Here is a 17582-nt window from a genome sequence, read left to right on the forward strand (position 1 = left end):
CCACCGTGAAAAGATCTATGGATGAATAATTTGGCTAAGTAACTTTGAATTCCCTGGAAATTTTGTTGGCAATTCAATGTTGAAAGCCCCTCAGATTTCTTTTCTGAGGCCTCTTCAAATGTGAAAATACATTTTCCAAAATCAAAACAAATCAGGATAATGCTCAAAAATTAGATTCAGTTCTCCACTCCACACTGTAATGTTCCAGAAAATGCTCCTTTGTTAAATTTATTGAATGGCATTAAATGTGGTACAACTTGTTTTCTTTATTTAAATTTTACCTCAACAAAATCATCTACATTTTTACCTCTGATACAGAGAATTTATTGATCTCACAACAGATGAGCATTAGTAAAAATTACTGAATTACATCCAGTTTGTGGAAAAAATATTAGTGTATAATCAGCCAGCGATTTTAAATTAAGCCTCTGTTTCTGGCTTCAAGACAAACTGCTGCATTGCATTGCTCCAAACTGTAGGTTAACTCAGCCAGTTGGCTATATCCAACAGTCAGCTTCTTCCTGAAAAGGAAAATAACAAATTAATCTCTTTAAAGAGAGTTACTTGCTGGAAACTTCTCACATCCTGTCAACATGCTGCATGTGGTGGAAAATAAGTTTTCAGCCTTTTTAAAAGAAAACATCATTGTTAATAGAATTTCATACAATTTCAAAGCAGCATTATTTAATTTAATTTTATTAATACAATTAGAGGTAGTAATAGAAGATGAACTTAATATTTGTATCAATCTTCACCACGGAAGACACTAGCAGTATGCCAGAAATTAGAGTGTGTCGGGGGCAGATGTGAGTGTTGTTGCTATTACTAAGGAGAAGGTGCTTGGCAAGCTGAGAGGTCTAAAGGTGGATAAGTCACCTGGAGCAGATGGACTACACCCCAGCGTTCTGAAAAAGGTTGCTGAAGAGATTGTGAAGGTATTAGTAATTATCTTTCAAGAATCACTAGATTCTGGAATGGTTCCAGAGTACTGGAAAACTCTGAATGTCACTTCACTCTTTAAGAAGGGAGGGAGGCAGAAGAAAGAGAATTACAGGTCTAGCTGGAAAGATAATGGAGTCCGTTATTAAGATTTAGGTTTCAGGATCTTGAAGGCACATGATAAAATAGGCCAAAATCAGCATGGCTTCCTTAAGGAGAAATCTTGTCTGACAATTCTTTTGGAAAAGTTCACTGATGACACATTAGTGGCTGGCCTCATCAACAAAGAGGAGGCAGAGCAGCTGGTAAAATGGCATGAGCACGACAACTTAAGTCTCAATGTGGGCAAAACCAAAGAGATGATTGCGGACATTACAAAGGTTCAGGCTGACCTCTCCTCATTGCACATACATGACTCCTCCATGGGAGTACACTTAACGGATGATCTGACCTGATCCTTCAACCCCACCTCGTCTTGAGAGCACAGCAGCATCTCCACTTCCTGAGAAGATTTGAAGTGAGGAAGGCTCCCTCACCCCTCATTTCAACTAATTTTTACAGCAGCATCATCAAGTGTCCTGACTAGCTGCATCACCGTCTGGTACGGGATTACAAGGACTGAGAGAATCATCACCCATTAGAGATATTTATCAGGACTGCTACATATACAGGGCATTTAGCGTTCTCAATGATCCTTCCTATCTGTCCACCATCAGGCAGGAGATACCATAGCATTAGGACAAGAACTGTTAGGATGCTTCTACCCCCAGGCCATAAGACTACAGAGCTCCCTGCCATCATGTGTGAAACTCATAATACACTCTCATCACATGAGGCACCAGTAGCATTACACTGTTTATTCTTTAAATTTGTGAAACTCCCTCTATCAGGCTCCGCACATCTAGGGAGTATACAACTTTGATCCCACCAAACCCATGAGGCTGGGATGTCTCGCCCATCCAAACCCCGGTTTGTATGAATGCTGTGTGATTTACTGCCACCCTTGAAATCACCCATCGGCAAGAAATAACAGATCGTACACTGCTTAAAATTATAAAGAAAATATATTTATGAACATTAACTTAACCCAAGAGTTATTAAAGAAAACAAGGGCCCATTATAATTAAATAATCAACTGCATACAAGTTGGAGTTCATCCTGAACTTGTCTAACTTGTGTGCTGGACCCTTGGTCTTTGTGAAAGCACATTCAACCTTCTGAATGTTGCTCGAAATTCATCACAAACAAATGGGTCTCCCCTGGGAGTATTGGTCCTTCCTACTTCAAGCCATTTATCTGCACAAAACACCTTGTGCAAAAGGAAAAGCATCCTCAGCCATCTTCCCTCCTGTCTTCTCCCAGCTCCCGCCAAAAAGACCTGTCCAGCCAGCGTTCTTTAAACCCTTCTCCTAATTCTACCATCCTGATTGGTTGACACCACATTCCTAAGTTGGACAATGAGCCTCTTGTTTCAGCTCAAACCCAAACAAGCTGAAAGAGGAAAAGACTGCTTTTGCAGAACTGCTAAAATGAAATACCTCCAACATAGCAGTTGTTCTGTATAGCCTACATCATAATAAGGGACTACTTTATGTTTTATACTCTTCAACATGTGCCTAATAATGGAGAAAATGAGAGGTCAATACCCCTCATACATCTGCTTCACAGACTACTCAAAGGCATTTGAATGTGCCCAATACACCAAACTGTGGATGACAATGATTCAACTGGGCGTGGCACCACACCCAGTGGCTCTTCTAGAAACACTGTATGCTACTCAATCCTCCAGCCTTCGGACCACATCTGGCAAGACTGAATCATTCTGCAATGGGAAAGGAGTCCGCCAAGGCTGCATCCTTTCTCCACACCTTTTTAACATCTACACTGAGATAATCATGAGACTGGCAATTCCAGACAACACTGGCATTAAAATAGGAGGAAGAACCATCAGTAACTTGAGATGCGCAGATGACACAGCCCTGCTAACCACAACGGAAGAAGGCCTACAAGCACTACTCAATAATGTTGCAAAAGTCTCTGCTGAATTTGGATTGTTGATAAATGGCAAAAAGACCAAAGTTATGGTGATAAGCAAAACTGCAATTCAAGCTGACATCTACATCGGAAACGACAAGATCGAACAAGTGTCCTCCTTTATATACCTTGGTGCAGAACTAAATGTCACAAACAAATGCAGCAAGGAAATAAGGCGAAGGCTAACAATGGCACGCACAAGCACTACCAAACTCTGGAACATCTGGAAAGATAGATCTGTGAGCACTGACACCAAGATACACCTCCTCAAGAGTCTTGTCTGGCCAGCAACCCTATATGGCTGTGAAACATGGACCCTAAACGCAGCTGACGAAAAGAAGTTGACAGATGTGGACATACAGACGGATCCTCAGGGTATCATACACTGAAAGGAGATCCAACAATTTCATCCTAGAAAAGATTGGTATGAAATCAATACTTCTGGAAATCGTTATCCAAAGGAAACTGCTATTTTGGACATATCTCAAGAACTGATGACACACTGGAAGGCATTGCGCTTTAAGGTAGAGTAGAAGCAGCTCCCAAGGCAGACAGAAGTCAACCTGGATCAACAACATCGAGAAGTGGGCCAGCCTCACCACCAGAGACGCACTGCCGGCAGATCGCAGTGAAAGAAAGTGGTCCCTGAGGCTCTGGCAGAGTATGGCACATGATGATGATTAGGTTTTAGTAACACGTCGTTGCATGTGCTAATAGGTGTGTGTCAAGTTTGGATTCTGCCAGTAAAAAACCATGAAACTTAGCTCCCGTCTCCAGCGTTTTCATTAATACCATGGTTGTGTAACCAGGCCACATACACAACAAATTGGCGATGAGGTTAATGAACCTACATTGTATCGGAACCACCGTGTTTAATTGATAACGACACTCGGAAGAAGAGCGCAAGGAACAAGCCGAGGAGCGAGAGTGAGGCCGCGAGCCTGAAAGGCAGCGGGGGCAGGGCCGGGTTCAGGAACGTCGGGAGACCAAGAGACACAGTTGGAGCCGCAGCATGTCCAGGAGAGACCACAGCCGGCGCTGACCCCCAGGGGCTGAGGGTCTGCCTGTCCTGGGAGATAAAAAGGAGCAACACACACATCTAGACAGAATGCACTCGTGGCGCTAGCAAAAAGGACATGTTAGTCAAAAAGAAAACAAGGGGGAAGAATGGGGCTTAATTAACATAACAAAGATGGCAATGATTGGAACCATTACAGCATTTGATAGTGGCACTGAAGACTGGGAACTTACACTGAAAGAGTGGAGTTATAATGTGAGGCTAACAGTGTTAAGGATGAAAAGAAAGCCAGCGTCTTACTCAGTATTATGGGAGCAGAAACATATGGGCTGTACAGAGCTTGTTAACTCCTGTAAAGCCAGCTGACAAAACGTTCAAGCAAATAGTACACACTCTCCAACAGCATTTAAACCCCAAACCACTGGTCATTGCTAAAAGATTTAAATTTCACAATCAGAATCAGAGCAAACATGAAAGCATTTCTGAATATTGTGCTGAATTGCACAAATTATCAGAACATTGTCAACTTGGAGCTGGTCTATTGGACTCATTGAGGGACAGGTTAGTGTGTGGCATGCGCTGTGAAACGACACAGAAGAAGCTTCTGTGTGAAAGAGACCTTACATTCGAGAAAGCGCTAAACATTACAATATCAACGGAAACAACGGCACGGGGTGCTTCCAAAATACAACAAAAATCTCTGGAATATGCCACAAAGAAAATGTCACTGAACAGAAATGAAGGAAAGAAATGTTACCGTTGTGGGAACAGGTCACATAACCCGGATGACTGTTGGTTTAAAGACAAAGAAAGCAGAAACTGTGGCAAACAGGGCCACATTGGCAGAGTATACGAAGCTAGTCAACAGCAGAAAAAGGGCAAAATACAGAGAAACAAGAAACCCCAAAAAGAAAAATACAACAAGGTACACCAAATGAAAGAAGGCAGTTCTGATGAAAACAACTCCAATCAAAGTGAATTATCTTGTCAGCAACTACACAGCGTGAAAGAGAGGTGATCGAAGAGTAATATGGATCACTCCACAAGTGGTGGGTGTGAGACTGAAAATGGAGTTGGACACAGGCTCAGCTTTAACAGTGATCTCTGTAACACGACTACAAATAACTGTTTTCTCACATACCTCTGAAATGAACTAAGCTATTGCTAAAGACTTACACAAGACATAAAGTGCATCCCAAAGGTAAAATTAAAGTGACAGTGACTTACGGAGATAAAACATAGCAGCTGAACCTCTGTACTGAAAAATGGAGGACCCTCCCATTGCTGGGACATGAATGGCTCAGGAATATCCAGTTGGATTGGCACACCATCAAGGCACTAGATGTGTCAACAAAGGTTCGGCAGGGAAGATATCTGCAGCTCTCCTCTCACCATTGTCGACTATTACAACGTCAAGGAGGAGCTAGACAGCATCGACGGTGAGGACAAACGCAGTATCCGTGGCTGCGACTTGGATGAAGATACAGAGGATGCAAGGGAGATAGATATTGCCAATAAGCAGGATGATGAAGACTACCTGGAAGTAAAAGAGCAGATGTACCAGGAGAAATTGACATCTCTCAAAAGACAGCTACAGCAGTTACAGGAAGGCACTTTGCAGGAGTATCAGAAAAGGATGAAGAAACTAGATCAACAACACAAGGAAAGAATACGAAATGCAGAGCTTTTTCTGCAGCTGGAGACAGAACAAGTGGAAAGAAAGCAGCAGTGAAGGAATTTGAAGATACAGGTTTCCCCCGCTATTCGAAGGTAGAGCATTCCTATGAAATGGTTCGTAAGGCAGAATGTCGTAAAGTGAAGAAGCAATTACCATTTATTAACAACACACACAAAATGCTGGTGGAACACAGCAGGCCAGGCAGCATCTATAAGGAGAAGCACTGTCGACGTTTCGGGCCGAGACCCTTCGTCAGGGTCAGGGTCTCGGCCCAAAACGTCGACAGTGCTTCTCCTTATAGATGCTGCCTGGCCTGCTGTGTTCCACCAGCATTTTGTGGGTGTTGTTTGAATTTCCAGCATCTGCAGATTTCGTCGTGTTTACCATTTATTAAAATGGGAAAAATTTGTGAGCATTCACAGACCCAAAAAATAACCTACCAAATCATGCCAAATAACACATAAAACCTAAAATAACAGTAACATATAGTAAAAGCAAGAATGATCTGATAAATACACAGAAAGTAGGAATACTTTTCTGCAATTATTGTGGCACAGTCCACCGTAGCGAAAATCTCATGCAAGCGCTCTCGGTAGCACTTGCGGCAAAAACACACAGCACATGCGCTCTCGGCAGAAGCACTCTTTCCAGTAACCTTTAAGCTATGAAGCTACCAAATAACACATAAAAATGCACAGCATATATAAAGTAGAAATAATGTACGTCCAGTGTAGTTTCACCTACTGGAATCGGGAAGGCAGCAAGCACAGTGATAATGGTGTGTTAGGCTGAATTGTCGGAGGATGGGGTGTCATCTCATCGTTGTCTGTTTCCAACAGGGCAGGTAGGTCACTAACGTCTTCTATGTCTGCCTGCCTTGATGTCGAAGGTCGTGGTTCGTCGTCTGCTGTGGCTGATGTGAAAGGCTTGAAAAACAACAGTATGCTCGACCGCTTAGCCTTGTGCATTTTTCTATCATACAGTTCTTTGTAAGCACTCAAACCATCCTTCAAATATGCCCTAAACCTACGTACCCTTTCAAAATTAAAGTCATATTTTTCTGCAATCATTGCAGTGTTGTCAATTGCAGCGGAAATCTCACGCAATTGCTTCTCATTCAGTTCCTGGACGACTTCACTTTCGGGCCATTCGCTACTGCATTCGGCTTCAGTTGTTATCCTTTCCTCTTCATCAGCTCTTCATCTGCCAGTTCTTGGTCATGGGATGCCAAAATCTCTTCAACATCATCTTCGTCAACTTCCAAAAACCCTTAGCCAAACTCATTATGTCCTTACTTTGTTCACCACGATCAAAACGCTTACCGTAGACTTCGCACTACAGAGCGCACCTGATTAAAAGCCGCTGGCTCTAATTTTAGAAAGAAAATCAATTTTGTACTTGTACAAGCCGCACCGGATTTTAGGCCGCACCGGATTTTCGGCCGCAGGTGTCCCACGTTGTAATATGAGATATTTACACAGAAAGATATTACACGTGAGGATTTTTTAACTTTTAATTAAATCCATATGGTAACATAAACAAATACATATTGCAAATGCTTTTTTTCGAACCGTGCCTGTAACACGGCTACTTTTAAATATACATACGTATCGGTAACACACAAATTACGTTGCGTATACATTCCAATATCTCCTAACGACTGGTAAAAAAATATATACTGCAGCCTACCAGGAAAAGTTATTGATCGCCTTTAACTTAAAAGCAGCGTTCTCACGCGGGTCTAATGCCCCCACCTTCCCGTTTATCGCAAACCGGTATTTCCCACAAGACGCGGCGAAACCGGATGTGACGTCATAGTATCCCGGGATGTAGTACTTCTAACTTTAACTAGAAAATACTAACAAATGAATTACTAAGCGAAAATATTATAAACTAAATAACTGCCATAAAGGCAGCACAATGCTTCTCTTCGAGTGTTTTCCATGTTGATGAGGGTGAGTACAAATGACTGATTTACAATAATTTAATTGTGGAAGTGCGCTTGATTTATCGTACAATTTCATTGGACCTCTGTGAACTACTCATCAATTTTATTGGTCTACTGTTACGAGGCAAAACGTTTTTGGTGGCATGAAAAAAAACCATGCATTAGCCGCACCGTAGTAAAGGCCGCAGTGTTCAAAGCTGTTCAAAATGTGGGAAAAAAGTAGCGGCTTATAATCCGACATCTACAGTAATTCTGTCTAGTTTTACGCTAAGTGTAACACCCTTACGCGCTCTTTTAGGCTTTTCCGATACCTTAGAACTCATCTTGCTAACGGATGCACAAAATAAATCGATATAGAGCACAGATGCTCACAGCCACGTGTTTAAGCAATGCCGGCTAGAATGCAGTTCTGGGGAAGGAGGTTAGCTGCTTGGTGCGCACGCTGTTTTTTCTCATTACAGTGAAAACAGCTTCTGTTAGCGGAAACAGGTAACTATTGTAGGTCTTTCGTAACAGCGAGCTGTCGTAAAGTGAATGTTTGAAAAACGGGGACAACTGTAAAAAGATTGAGTTAGAAGAAAAGAAAAAAGATAATTGAGAACGAGAGGCTGACAATGGAACTCACAGGAGATTCTGTGGAGGTCAAGCCAAAAATGACTAGGAAACTAAGGAGGAGACTTAATGACCCTGTTCCATTTATAGACAGAAGACGAAAACCTGCACCTGTGCAGTTAAATTACTTGTTAACAAATGGAGATAATGGAAGATCTGCAAACTCTCAAAAAACTTAAATCTCCGAAAAGACCAACATCTCCATCTTCCCAGCACTCCTGCTGAATCACCAGCACAAAGACATGAAGTTCGAATAGAAGATGGAAAGTTATATTATGATAAGATATGGTATGATAAATGCCCAGGCTATTCTTTTGGAATCTAAGGAGAATACGAAGATAGGCTGTGTAATTAGCTCAGTTGGAACAAATGAGATATGGGTAAGGAAGACAAGTGATAGCACAAAGATGTGTATATATCTAGGACAGCTATATATCTACTGCCTAGAACTCCTAGCAAGTTGGAGGCACACATCTTAACTCCCTATGCTCAGAGGTCAACTTTTCATGTCTTTTATATGGAAATCTGTATTAAAACAAACAAGTTTATTGACAGACTGAAGAACACACTATTTGAAGGCACTTTCCAATGCCATCTCAGTTTTGATGATTGTACATATTTTAAGAATAACATTCACCTTTTCATGGATTTCACTTTGCTTTCGTCATCTTTGCGAGATGGAGGTGACTACTCTTTATGACTAGAACCTGCCAATTTGTGGATTGTTTAATTTATTCCAGAAAATAGAGTGAAGACCTATTTGCTTCAGTGCCGAACAATCAAGAGAAGGCCCCCCACCCCCAGAGACTTGAGTTGTAAAAGGCTTGTTATAATTTGATATTATTATGTTACTTTCTTATAATTTGATATTAAGTTGCTAAGTAAACAAATGGTAGGCATTTGTATGTTAAAGGTAAACATATTTATTTAGCATAATGCCCCAGTTAAAAAAAAGTTGATATATTATTAAAAGGGGAGGAGTGTACTGTATAGCCTACATTATAATAAGGGACTACTTTATGTTTTAGTATGTTACGAAGGATGAACAACTCTGATGGGCAGAAGGGTGCAAAATCGTCCATGCCCCCTCCCCCTTTTTGGAGAATCGCGAATCGCTACTATTTCAATGCTGTTATCAAGGAAGTAAGAGAGACACAGGAAAGCTGCCAGGGCAGTTGTTATTGATAACAGCTCATGAAAGAGAATGAGAGAGAGACACAGCTAAGATGGAACGTCTCCTACTGATTGATTTACTGCTATTGTCTTGTGGAGAAGGATTGTTTACTTGGTATTGTTCTATTCATTGAAACCCCTCAGGGGGCAACCAGAGTGGGCTGGTTTGATGGGTTACATCATCCCAACCTGATTGACACCTGAGACCCCGTGAGTGGGGATAAAAGTGAGGTCTGGGGTAACACCCCTCAGACGCACCAGGAGAAACGCTAGTGAGCATTAGAACCCCCACGAGACAGGGTGGGAGACCGGAGACCGAACGAAGGGTCGGTAAATTTTAACTCACAGTGTTTTGTAGCGAGACCGGTGGGGGGCTTGTGTGTGTGTCCACCCTTGCTTGGGTGACGAGTCCACCACGGAAGAACGGAGGGGTCATACGTGAATGGCCACAACAACAACACATCAACGGATCAACATCGTAAAGGAAGGTTGGCAAGATATAGCTGTTACTGTTCACACGTTTTCTCTCTTTCTCTCTCTCTCCAACAATTGCAACACATCAACAAACAACTACCGCAGCCTGCATGAACTGAACTGAACTTTATATTTCCATCAGCCAATTCATTATCCCCTAGACAACGATAGAGCTTGTTTCATTAGTGACTATTATTATACCCTCACTTTTAGGTTTAGTATTGCTAACGTATATTCTCTGTATATTCGCATTGATATTATTTTGTATATTTTTGCTAATAAATATTGTTGAAAATAGTATCACCAGACTCCAACGGACACTTCTATCTTTACTGGTAAGACACCCAGTTACGGGGTACGTAACAAGTAACACATTGTTGTAAGCACTATTAAGCACGTATTGATCTGTACATGTGTGTCAAGTTTGGATTCTGCCAATAAAGAACCGTGAAATTTTGCTCCCGTCTCCAGTGTTTTTATTAACAGCATTGTTGTGTAACCAAGCCACATACACAACCACTGTAAAATTTTAACCAGGACATTACTCTTGTATCATTTATGCACCTTGTTATTTGTTAATTTATTTGTAATAATATTACTTTTTGTATAGTGTGTGTGAGTTATACGTACTGTGTTGTGCACCTTGGTCCGGAGTAAAGTTGTTTCATCTGGCAGTATACATGAGTACAGCTGAATAACCACAAACTAAACTTGAGCTTGATAGGAGGAGGGGCAGGTAGCGTTGAAGAAGCAGGGAGTTTGAAGAAGAACTTAGACAGACTGGGAGAATGGGCAAAGTGGTAGAAGGAATATAGTGTAGGGAAGTGTATGGTCATGTACTACTCCACACTCCACAAAGGCCTTGCCAACAAGACCACATTGCTGCACCCTTGCCGAGATACTTGCAGATTTGACTCCAACTGTTTTACAGTCACCTTTTATTGCCACCTACAGCCATCTGCCAGTAGCCAATACAAGAGCACACATTTCAGAGCAGGTTAGGCAAAAGTACGTGAAAAATTAAAATTGTACATTTAAAACATTACACGTTACAAAGAATGGGACATTTGACTCCCTTAGCCTGCTCTGACATATAGGATAATTGTGGCTAATCATCTGCCTCGGTGCAACTTTCCTGCATCCCAATTCTCTTAATAATTAAACAAAAAATCCATTTCCATCTTGAATACAATCAGCAACTTGGGTGGAGAATTCCAATGGTTCACTAACCTCCACATTAATTCTAATCCAACTCCCATATTTTCAGGCATTGACCTCTGGTTCTCGGCACCCTAGCTAAGGAAATCATCAGTTGAGCATCTCTGCTGTCAAGCCCCCTTCTCAATGTTCCTCTTTGTACTGTCCATTTACAATGGACTTTACACCTCAGTGCACATCTACTTCTCTACTCAGGGAAGTGAAGAACTAAATAAAGGCCAGATCAATGAGGAACAGTAAATATAAAAGTTCCTCATTGATCAGTTTAGGTAATCAAAACTAGCTAATCTTAACTTGATTAACATTACAACATACATGATATCATTGGGATATACATTTCTTGCAATCTCCCCAACTCACCATCAACTATCAAACTCCCAATAAAATTCAAAGCCGTTTACCAACTTGAAGTCTGAAAATCACCACAGAAACTATGGGTCAATATTCACTTCAATATTTCTGTTGTGTTTTGTGGTTATTTGTAAAAATAGTTGGAAAAGAAACAGTAAAAATGATTTAATGGTGTGAGTCAGGTAGCAGCTGTGATTGCTTCACACTTGAGTCAACAGCAGATGCAGTGATGGAATTGAGAGAAGGCCAGTGAGTTTTATTTTGTTTTTACACCTTAGTGGCAGAATGGTGCAAAGAAAAATATTCTTATGGGCATCTCTCAAATTAATATTTTCATAATGAACCAGAAAATATTTTTATGATTTATTTTTGCTGGAAAATTAATATTGTTATGATTTAAAAGAAATATTGTTATTTCATAATGTAGCGCTTCAACATAAAAAAATGCATCCAAATCAAAAGAATGGTACTATGTTTAAGACAAACCTGAAGTAAATGCAGTGAGAATGGCTTCAAAGACAGTGATTTATTCTGTGTGTGAGACATCAGATAACCACATCTGCACCAGGTGCACTGAGCTAAAGCTCCTCAGAGAACGCGTTAAGGAACTGGAGCTGCAGTTCAATGAACTTTGGCTCACAGAGGAGACGAGGAAGTGTTAGATAGGAGCTATAGGGAGGTAGTCACCCCTAGGCAGGTAACTGAGTGGACTGTCAGGAGAAGGAAGGGAAATGGACAGCCAATGCAGAGTACCCCTGTGGCCATTCCCCTCAATATTAAGTAGACCGCTTTGGATACTGTAGAGGGGGACAACCTACTACAGAGAGCGGCAGTGACTGGGTCTATGACACCAAGTCTGGTGCTGTGGCCAGAAGAGAAGAGAGGTGAAGAGGACTGCAGCAGTGATAGGAGATGTCATAGTTAGAGGAATAGAGATGAGATTCTGTGGATGAGATAGAGACACACAGATGGTATATTGTCTCCCAAGTACCAGGGTCAGATATGTCTCAGATCAGGTCCATGGCGTTCTAAAGGAGGAGGGTGAGCAGCCAGAAATCTTGGTATATATTAGCACCAATGAGATCAGTAGGAAAAAGGTGAGGGGGTCCTGAAGAAAGATTTTAGGGAGCTAGGTAGAAAGCTGAAAAGCAGGACCTCCAGAGTAGTAATCTCTGGATTGCTGCTTGTGCCATGTGCCAGTGAGGATAAGAATAGGATAATTTGGTAGGTGAACGAGTGCATCATTGGAATCTCTTCTGGGGAAGGCATGATTTGTACAAATGGGACAGGTTACACCTGAACCTGAGGGGCTTGCTAGAGCTGTTTGGGAGGGCTTAAACTAGTATGGCAAGGGAATGGGAACTGGAGTGATAGGGCTAAGGATGGGGTAGATGGTTTGCAAACAGATGTGGTGTGCAGTGAGACTGCTTGCAAGGAGAGGCTGATGGTAAGGCAAAATTACTGTCAACATGGTGAGTTGCAATGCAAAAGGGGAACAATAGACAATAGACAATAGGTGCAGAAGTAGACCATTCGGCCCTTCGAGCCTGCACCACCATTTTGAGATCATGGCTGATCAATTCCTATCAATACCCGGTTCCTGCCTTGTCCCCATATCCCTTGATTCCCCTATCCATAAGATACCTATCTAGCTCCTTCTTGAAAGCATCCAGAGAATTGGCCTCCACTACCTTCCGAGGCAGTGCATTCCAGACCCCCACAACTCTCTGGGAGAAGAAGTTTTTCCTTAACTCTGTCCTAAATGACCTACCCCTTATTCTCAAACCATGCCCTCTGGTACTGGACTCTCCCAGCATCTGGAACATATTTCCTGTCTCTATCTTGTCCAATCCCTTAATAATCTTATATGTTTCAATCAGATCCCCTCTCAATCTCCTTAATTCCAACGTGTACAAGCCCAGTCTCTCTAACCTCTCTGCGTAAGACAGTCCAGACATCCCAGGATTAACCTCGTGAATCTACGCTGCACTTCCTCTACAGCCAGGGTGTCCTTCCTTAACCCTGGAGACCAAAACTGTACACAATACTCCAGGTGTGGTCTCACCAGGGCTCTGTACAAATGCAAGAGGATTTCCTTGCTCTTGTACTCAATTCCCTTTGTAATAAAGGCCAACATTCCATTAGCCTTCTTCACTGCCTGCTGCACTTGCTCATTCACCTTCAGTGACTGATGAACAAGGACTCCGAGATCTCTTTGTATTACTCCCTTACCCAACTCTATACTGTTCAGATAATAATCTGCCTTCCTGTTCTTACTCCCAAAGTGGATAACCTCACACTTATTCACATTAAACGCCATCTGCCAAGTATCTGCCCACTCACCCAGCCTATCCAAGTCACCCTGAATTCTCCTAACATCCTCATCACATGTCACACTGCCACCCAGCTTAGTATCATCAGCAAATTTGCTGATGTTATTTTCTATGCCTTCATCCAAATCGTTAACGTAAATGGTAAACAGCTGTGGTCCCAATACCGAGCCCTGTGGCACCCCACTAGTTACCACCTGCCATTCCGAGAAACACCCATTCACCGCTACCCTTTGCTTTCTATCTGCCAACCAGTTTTCTATCCATGTCAATGCCTTCCCTCCGATGCCCTGAGCTTTGATTTTACCCACCAATCTTCTATGTGGGACCTTATCAAATGCCTTCTGAAAATCGAGGTACACTACATCCACTGGATCTCCCCCGTCTAACTTCCTGGTTACATCTTCGAAAAACTCCAACAGATTAGTCAAGCATGATTTACCCTTGGTAAATCCATGCTGGCTCGGCCCAATCCTATCACTGCTATCTAGATATGCCACTATTTCATCCTTAATAATGGACTCTAGCATCTTTCCCACCACCGACGTCAGGCTGACAGGTCAATAGTTCTCTGTTTTCTCCTTCCCTCCTTTCTTAAAAAGTGGGATAACATTAGCCATTCTCCAATCCTCAGGAACTGATCCTGAATCTAAGGAACATTGGAAAGTGATTACCAATGCATCCGCAATTTCCAGGGCCACCTCCTTTAGTACCCTAGGGTGCAGACCATCTGGACCTGGGGATTTGTCAGCCTTCAGTCCCATCAGTCTCCTCATCACCGTTTCCTTCCGAATGTCAATCTGATTCATTTCCTCTGTTACCCTATGTCCTTGGCCCATCCATACATCTGGGAGATTGCTTGTGTCTTCCTTAGTGAAAACAGATCTAAAGTACTCATTAAATTCTTCTGCCATTTCTCTGTTTCCCATAACAATTTCACCCAATTCATTCTTCAAGGGCCCAACATTGTTCTTAACTATCTTCTTTCTCTTCACATACCTAAAAAAGCTTTTGCTATCTTCCTTTATATTCCTGGCTAGCTTGCATTCGTACCTCATTTTTTCTCCCCGTATTGTCTTTTTAGTTAAGTTCTGTTGTTCCTTTAAAAATTCCCAATCATCTGTCCTCCCACTCACCTTAGCTCTGTCATATTTCCTTTTTTTTAATGCTATGCAGTCTCTGACTTCCTTTGTCAACCACTGAGGCCCCTTTCCCCCCTTTGAATCCTTCCTTCTCTGGGGGATGAACTGATTTTGCACCTTGTGCATTATTCCCAAGAATACCTGCCATTGTTGTTCCACTGTCTTTTCTGCTAGGCTATCCATCCAGTCAACTTTGGCCAGCTCCTCCCTCATGGCTCCATAGTTTCCCGTTCATCTGCAACACTGACACCTCCGAGCTGCCCTTATCCTTCTCCAATTGCAGATAAAAGCTTATCATATTGTGATCACTACCTCCTAATGGCTCCTTTACTGCGAGATCGCTTATCAAATCCTGTTCATTACATAACACTAAATCCAGAATAGTCTTGTCCCTGGTCGGCTCTCGTACAAGTTGTTCCAAGAATGCATCCCGTAGGCACTCTACAAACTCCCTATCCTGTGGTCCAGCACCAACCTGATTCTCCCAGTTCACCTGCATGTTGAAATCCCCCATAACTACTGCGACATTACCTTTGCCACATGTCAATGTTAACTCCCTATTCAACTTGCACCCAATATCCATGCTACTGTTTGGTGGCCTGTAGACAACACCCATTTGGGTCCTTTTGTCCTTACTGTTCCTCAGTTCTATCCACACAGACTCTACTTCTCCTGACCCTATGTCCCCCCTTGCAAAGGACTGAATCTCATTCCTCACCAACAGGGCCACCCCACCCCTCTGCCCACATTTCTGTCCCTACGATAGCACGTATACCCTTGTACCTTCATTTCCCAGGTCTGATCTCCCTGCAGCCATGTCTCTGTTATCCCAACAACATCATAGTTACCCATTTGCACCTGGGCTTCAAGCTCATCCGCCTTATTCCTGACACTTCATGCATTCAGATATAGAATTTTTAACCCATTTCTCCTCTCTCTGTTTGAATCGCTGCCTATTGTGCTTAACCCAGCTCCCCGAACTCCCATCGGCTATACGCCCCTAGAATTTTGTTGTTCTTCCTAAATTTACTTATTCTTTCAACACATTTAACTCCATGTTCCGTCAGACCATCCCTCTGTACATGAGTCCTCCTTATCACTTGTCCTGCCCCACCTTCCTCTACTACACACTTAATATTCCGGAACCGTGTAGTCCCCACCTGTCCTTTATTCTTCCTCTCGCTATCCTCTCTCACATTCTGGATCCCCGCCCCCTGCAAATTTAATTTAAACCCCCCCAAGAAGCACTAGCAAACTTCCCTGCAAGAATGTTAGTACCGCTCCAGTTCAAGTGTAAACCATCCCTTCGGAACAGATCCCACCTTCCCTGGAACAAAGCCCAATTATCTACAAACCTGAAGCCCTCCCTTATGCACCATCCTCTCAGCCACGTATTAATCTTTATAATTCTTCTGTTCCTTGCCTCACTCGCACGTGGCACAGGTAGCAATCCTGAGATTGTTACCCTGGAGGTCCTGCTCTTCAGCTTCGCACTCAACTCCCTGAACTCCCTACGCAGGACCCCCTCACTCATCCTACCCACGTCATTGGTCCCTACATGGACCACAACATCTGGATTCTTGCCCTCCCTCTCGAGAATAACCTGCACTTGATCTGAGATGTCCCGGACCCCGGCACCAGGGAAGCAACATACCATCCGAGACTCCCGATCTTCCCCACAAAATCTCCTATCCGCCCCCCTGACTATAGAATCCCCTATCACTACCGCTCTCTTCTCTTCCCTCCTCCCCTTCCTAGTCAAGGGTCCAACCTCAGTGCCAGAGACAGGACCACTGCAGCTTGTTCCTGGTAGGTCATCCCCACCAACAGAATCCAAAACGGTATACTTATTTTTGATCAAAAAGAGTGATGAATACAGGACTTATTGTTATACTTGAATGCATGCAGTATATAGAATAAGGATCTTGTAGCAGAGTTAGAGATTGGCATGTATGACATTGTGGGCATCACTGAAAACATGGCTGAGAAAAGATTATAGTTGTGAGCTTAATGTTGAAAGATACACATTGTAACAGAAGGACAGGCAGGTAGGCAGAGGGGGTGTGGTGGCTCTGTTGGGAAAAAATGAAATCAAATCGTTAGAAAGAGATGACATAGGATCAGAAGGTGTAGAATCATTGTGGGTAAAGCCAAGGAAGTGCAAGGGTAAAAAGACACTGATGGGAGTTATATACAGACCTCCAAACAGTAGCAAAGATGTGGTCTACAAATTACAACTGGAGATAGAAAAAGCATGTCAAAAGGGCAATCTTACAATAGTCGTTACACAGGTGGACTGAGAAAAGCAGGTTGGTGATGGATCCCTAAAGGGGGAGTTTTCAGAATGCCTATAAGATTGCTTTTTAGAGCTGCTCTGGTTGAGGCCATGAGGGGATTAGCTACTCTGGATTGGGTGTTGTACAATGAAAGTGAATTATTTAGAGCTTAAAGTAAAAGAATCCTTAGGAACCAATGATCATAATATGGTGGTGGGTGAATGGAATGCACTGTCAGCAACAGTGGTGGAGGTGGATACAATAGGATCTTTTAAGAGACTCTTAGGTAGGTACATGGTGCTTAGAAAAATAGAGGGGTATGTGGTAGAGAAATTCAGGGCAGTTTCTAGAGTAGGTTACATGGTCAGCAAAAACATTGTGAAAAAATG

The 17582-nt window shown here is 42.5% G+C and overlaps 1 protein-coding gene across 3 annotated transcripts in view; it reads right to left on the reverse strand.

Moving 5' to 3' along the window:
• Positions 1-202: 202 nt before the first annotated feature.
• The window catches only part of swt1 (SWT1 RNA endoribonuclease homolog), a 189394-nt gene continuing 172014 nt past the window's right edge, over positions 203-17582 (reverse strand). For all 3 annotated transcript variants that reach the window (XM_073063300.1, XM_073063297.1, XM_073063298.1), the window contains one exon: positions 203-521. In XM_073063300.1, coding sequence (XP_072919401.1) covers positions 416-521 — 106 coding nt within the window. In that variant the 3' untranslated portion in view covers positions 203-415. The remainder of the gene's footprint in view (positions 522-17582) is intronic.

Source organism: Hemitrygon akajei, chromosome 12 (assembly GCF_048418815.1).
Source record: "Hemitrygon akajei chromosome 12, sHemAka1.3, whole genome shotgun sequence".
Classification (NCBI taxonomy): domain Eukaryota; kingdom Metazoa; phylum Chordata; class Chondrichthyes; order Myliobatiformes; family Dasyatidae; genus Hemitrygon; species Hemitrygon akajei.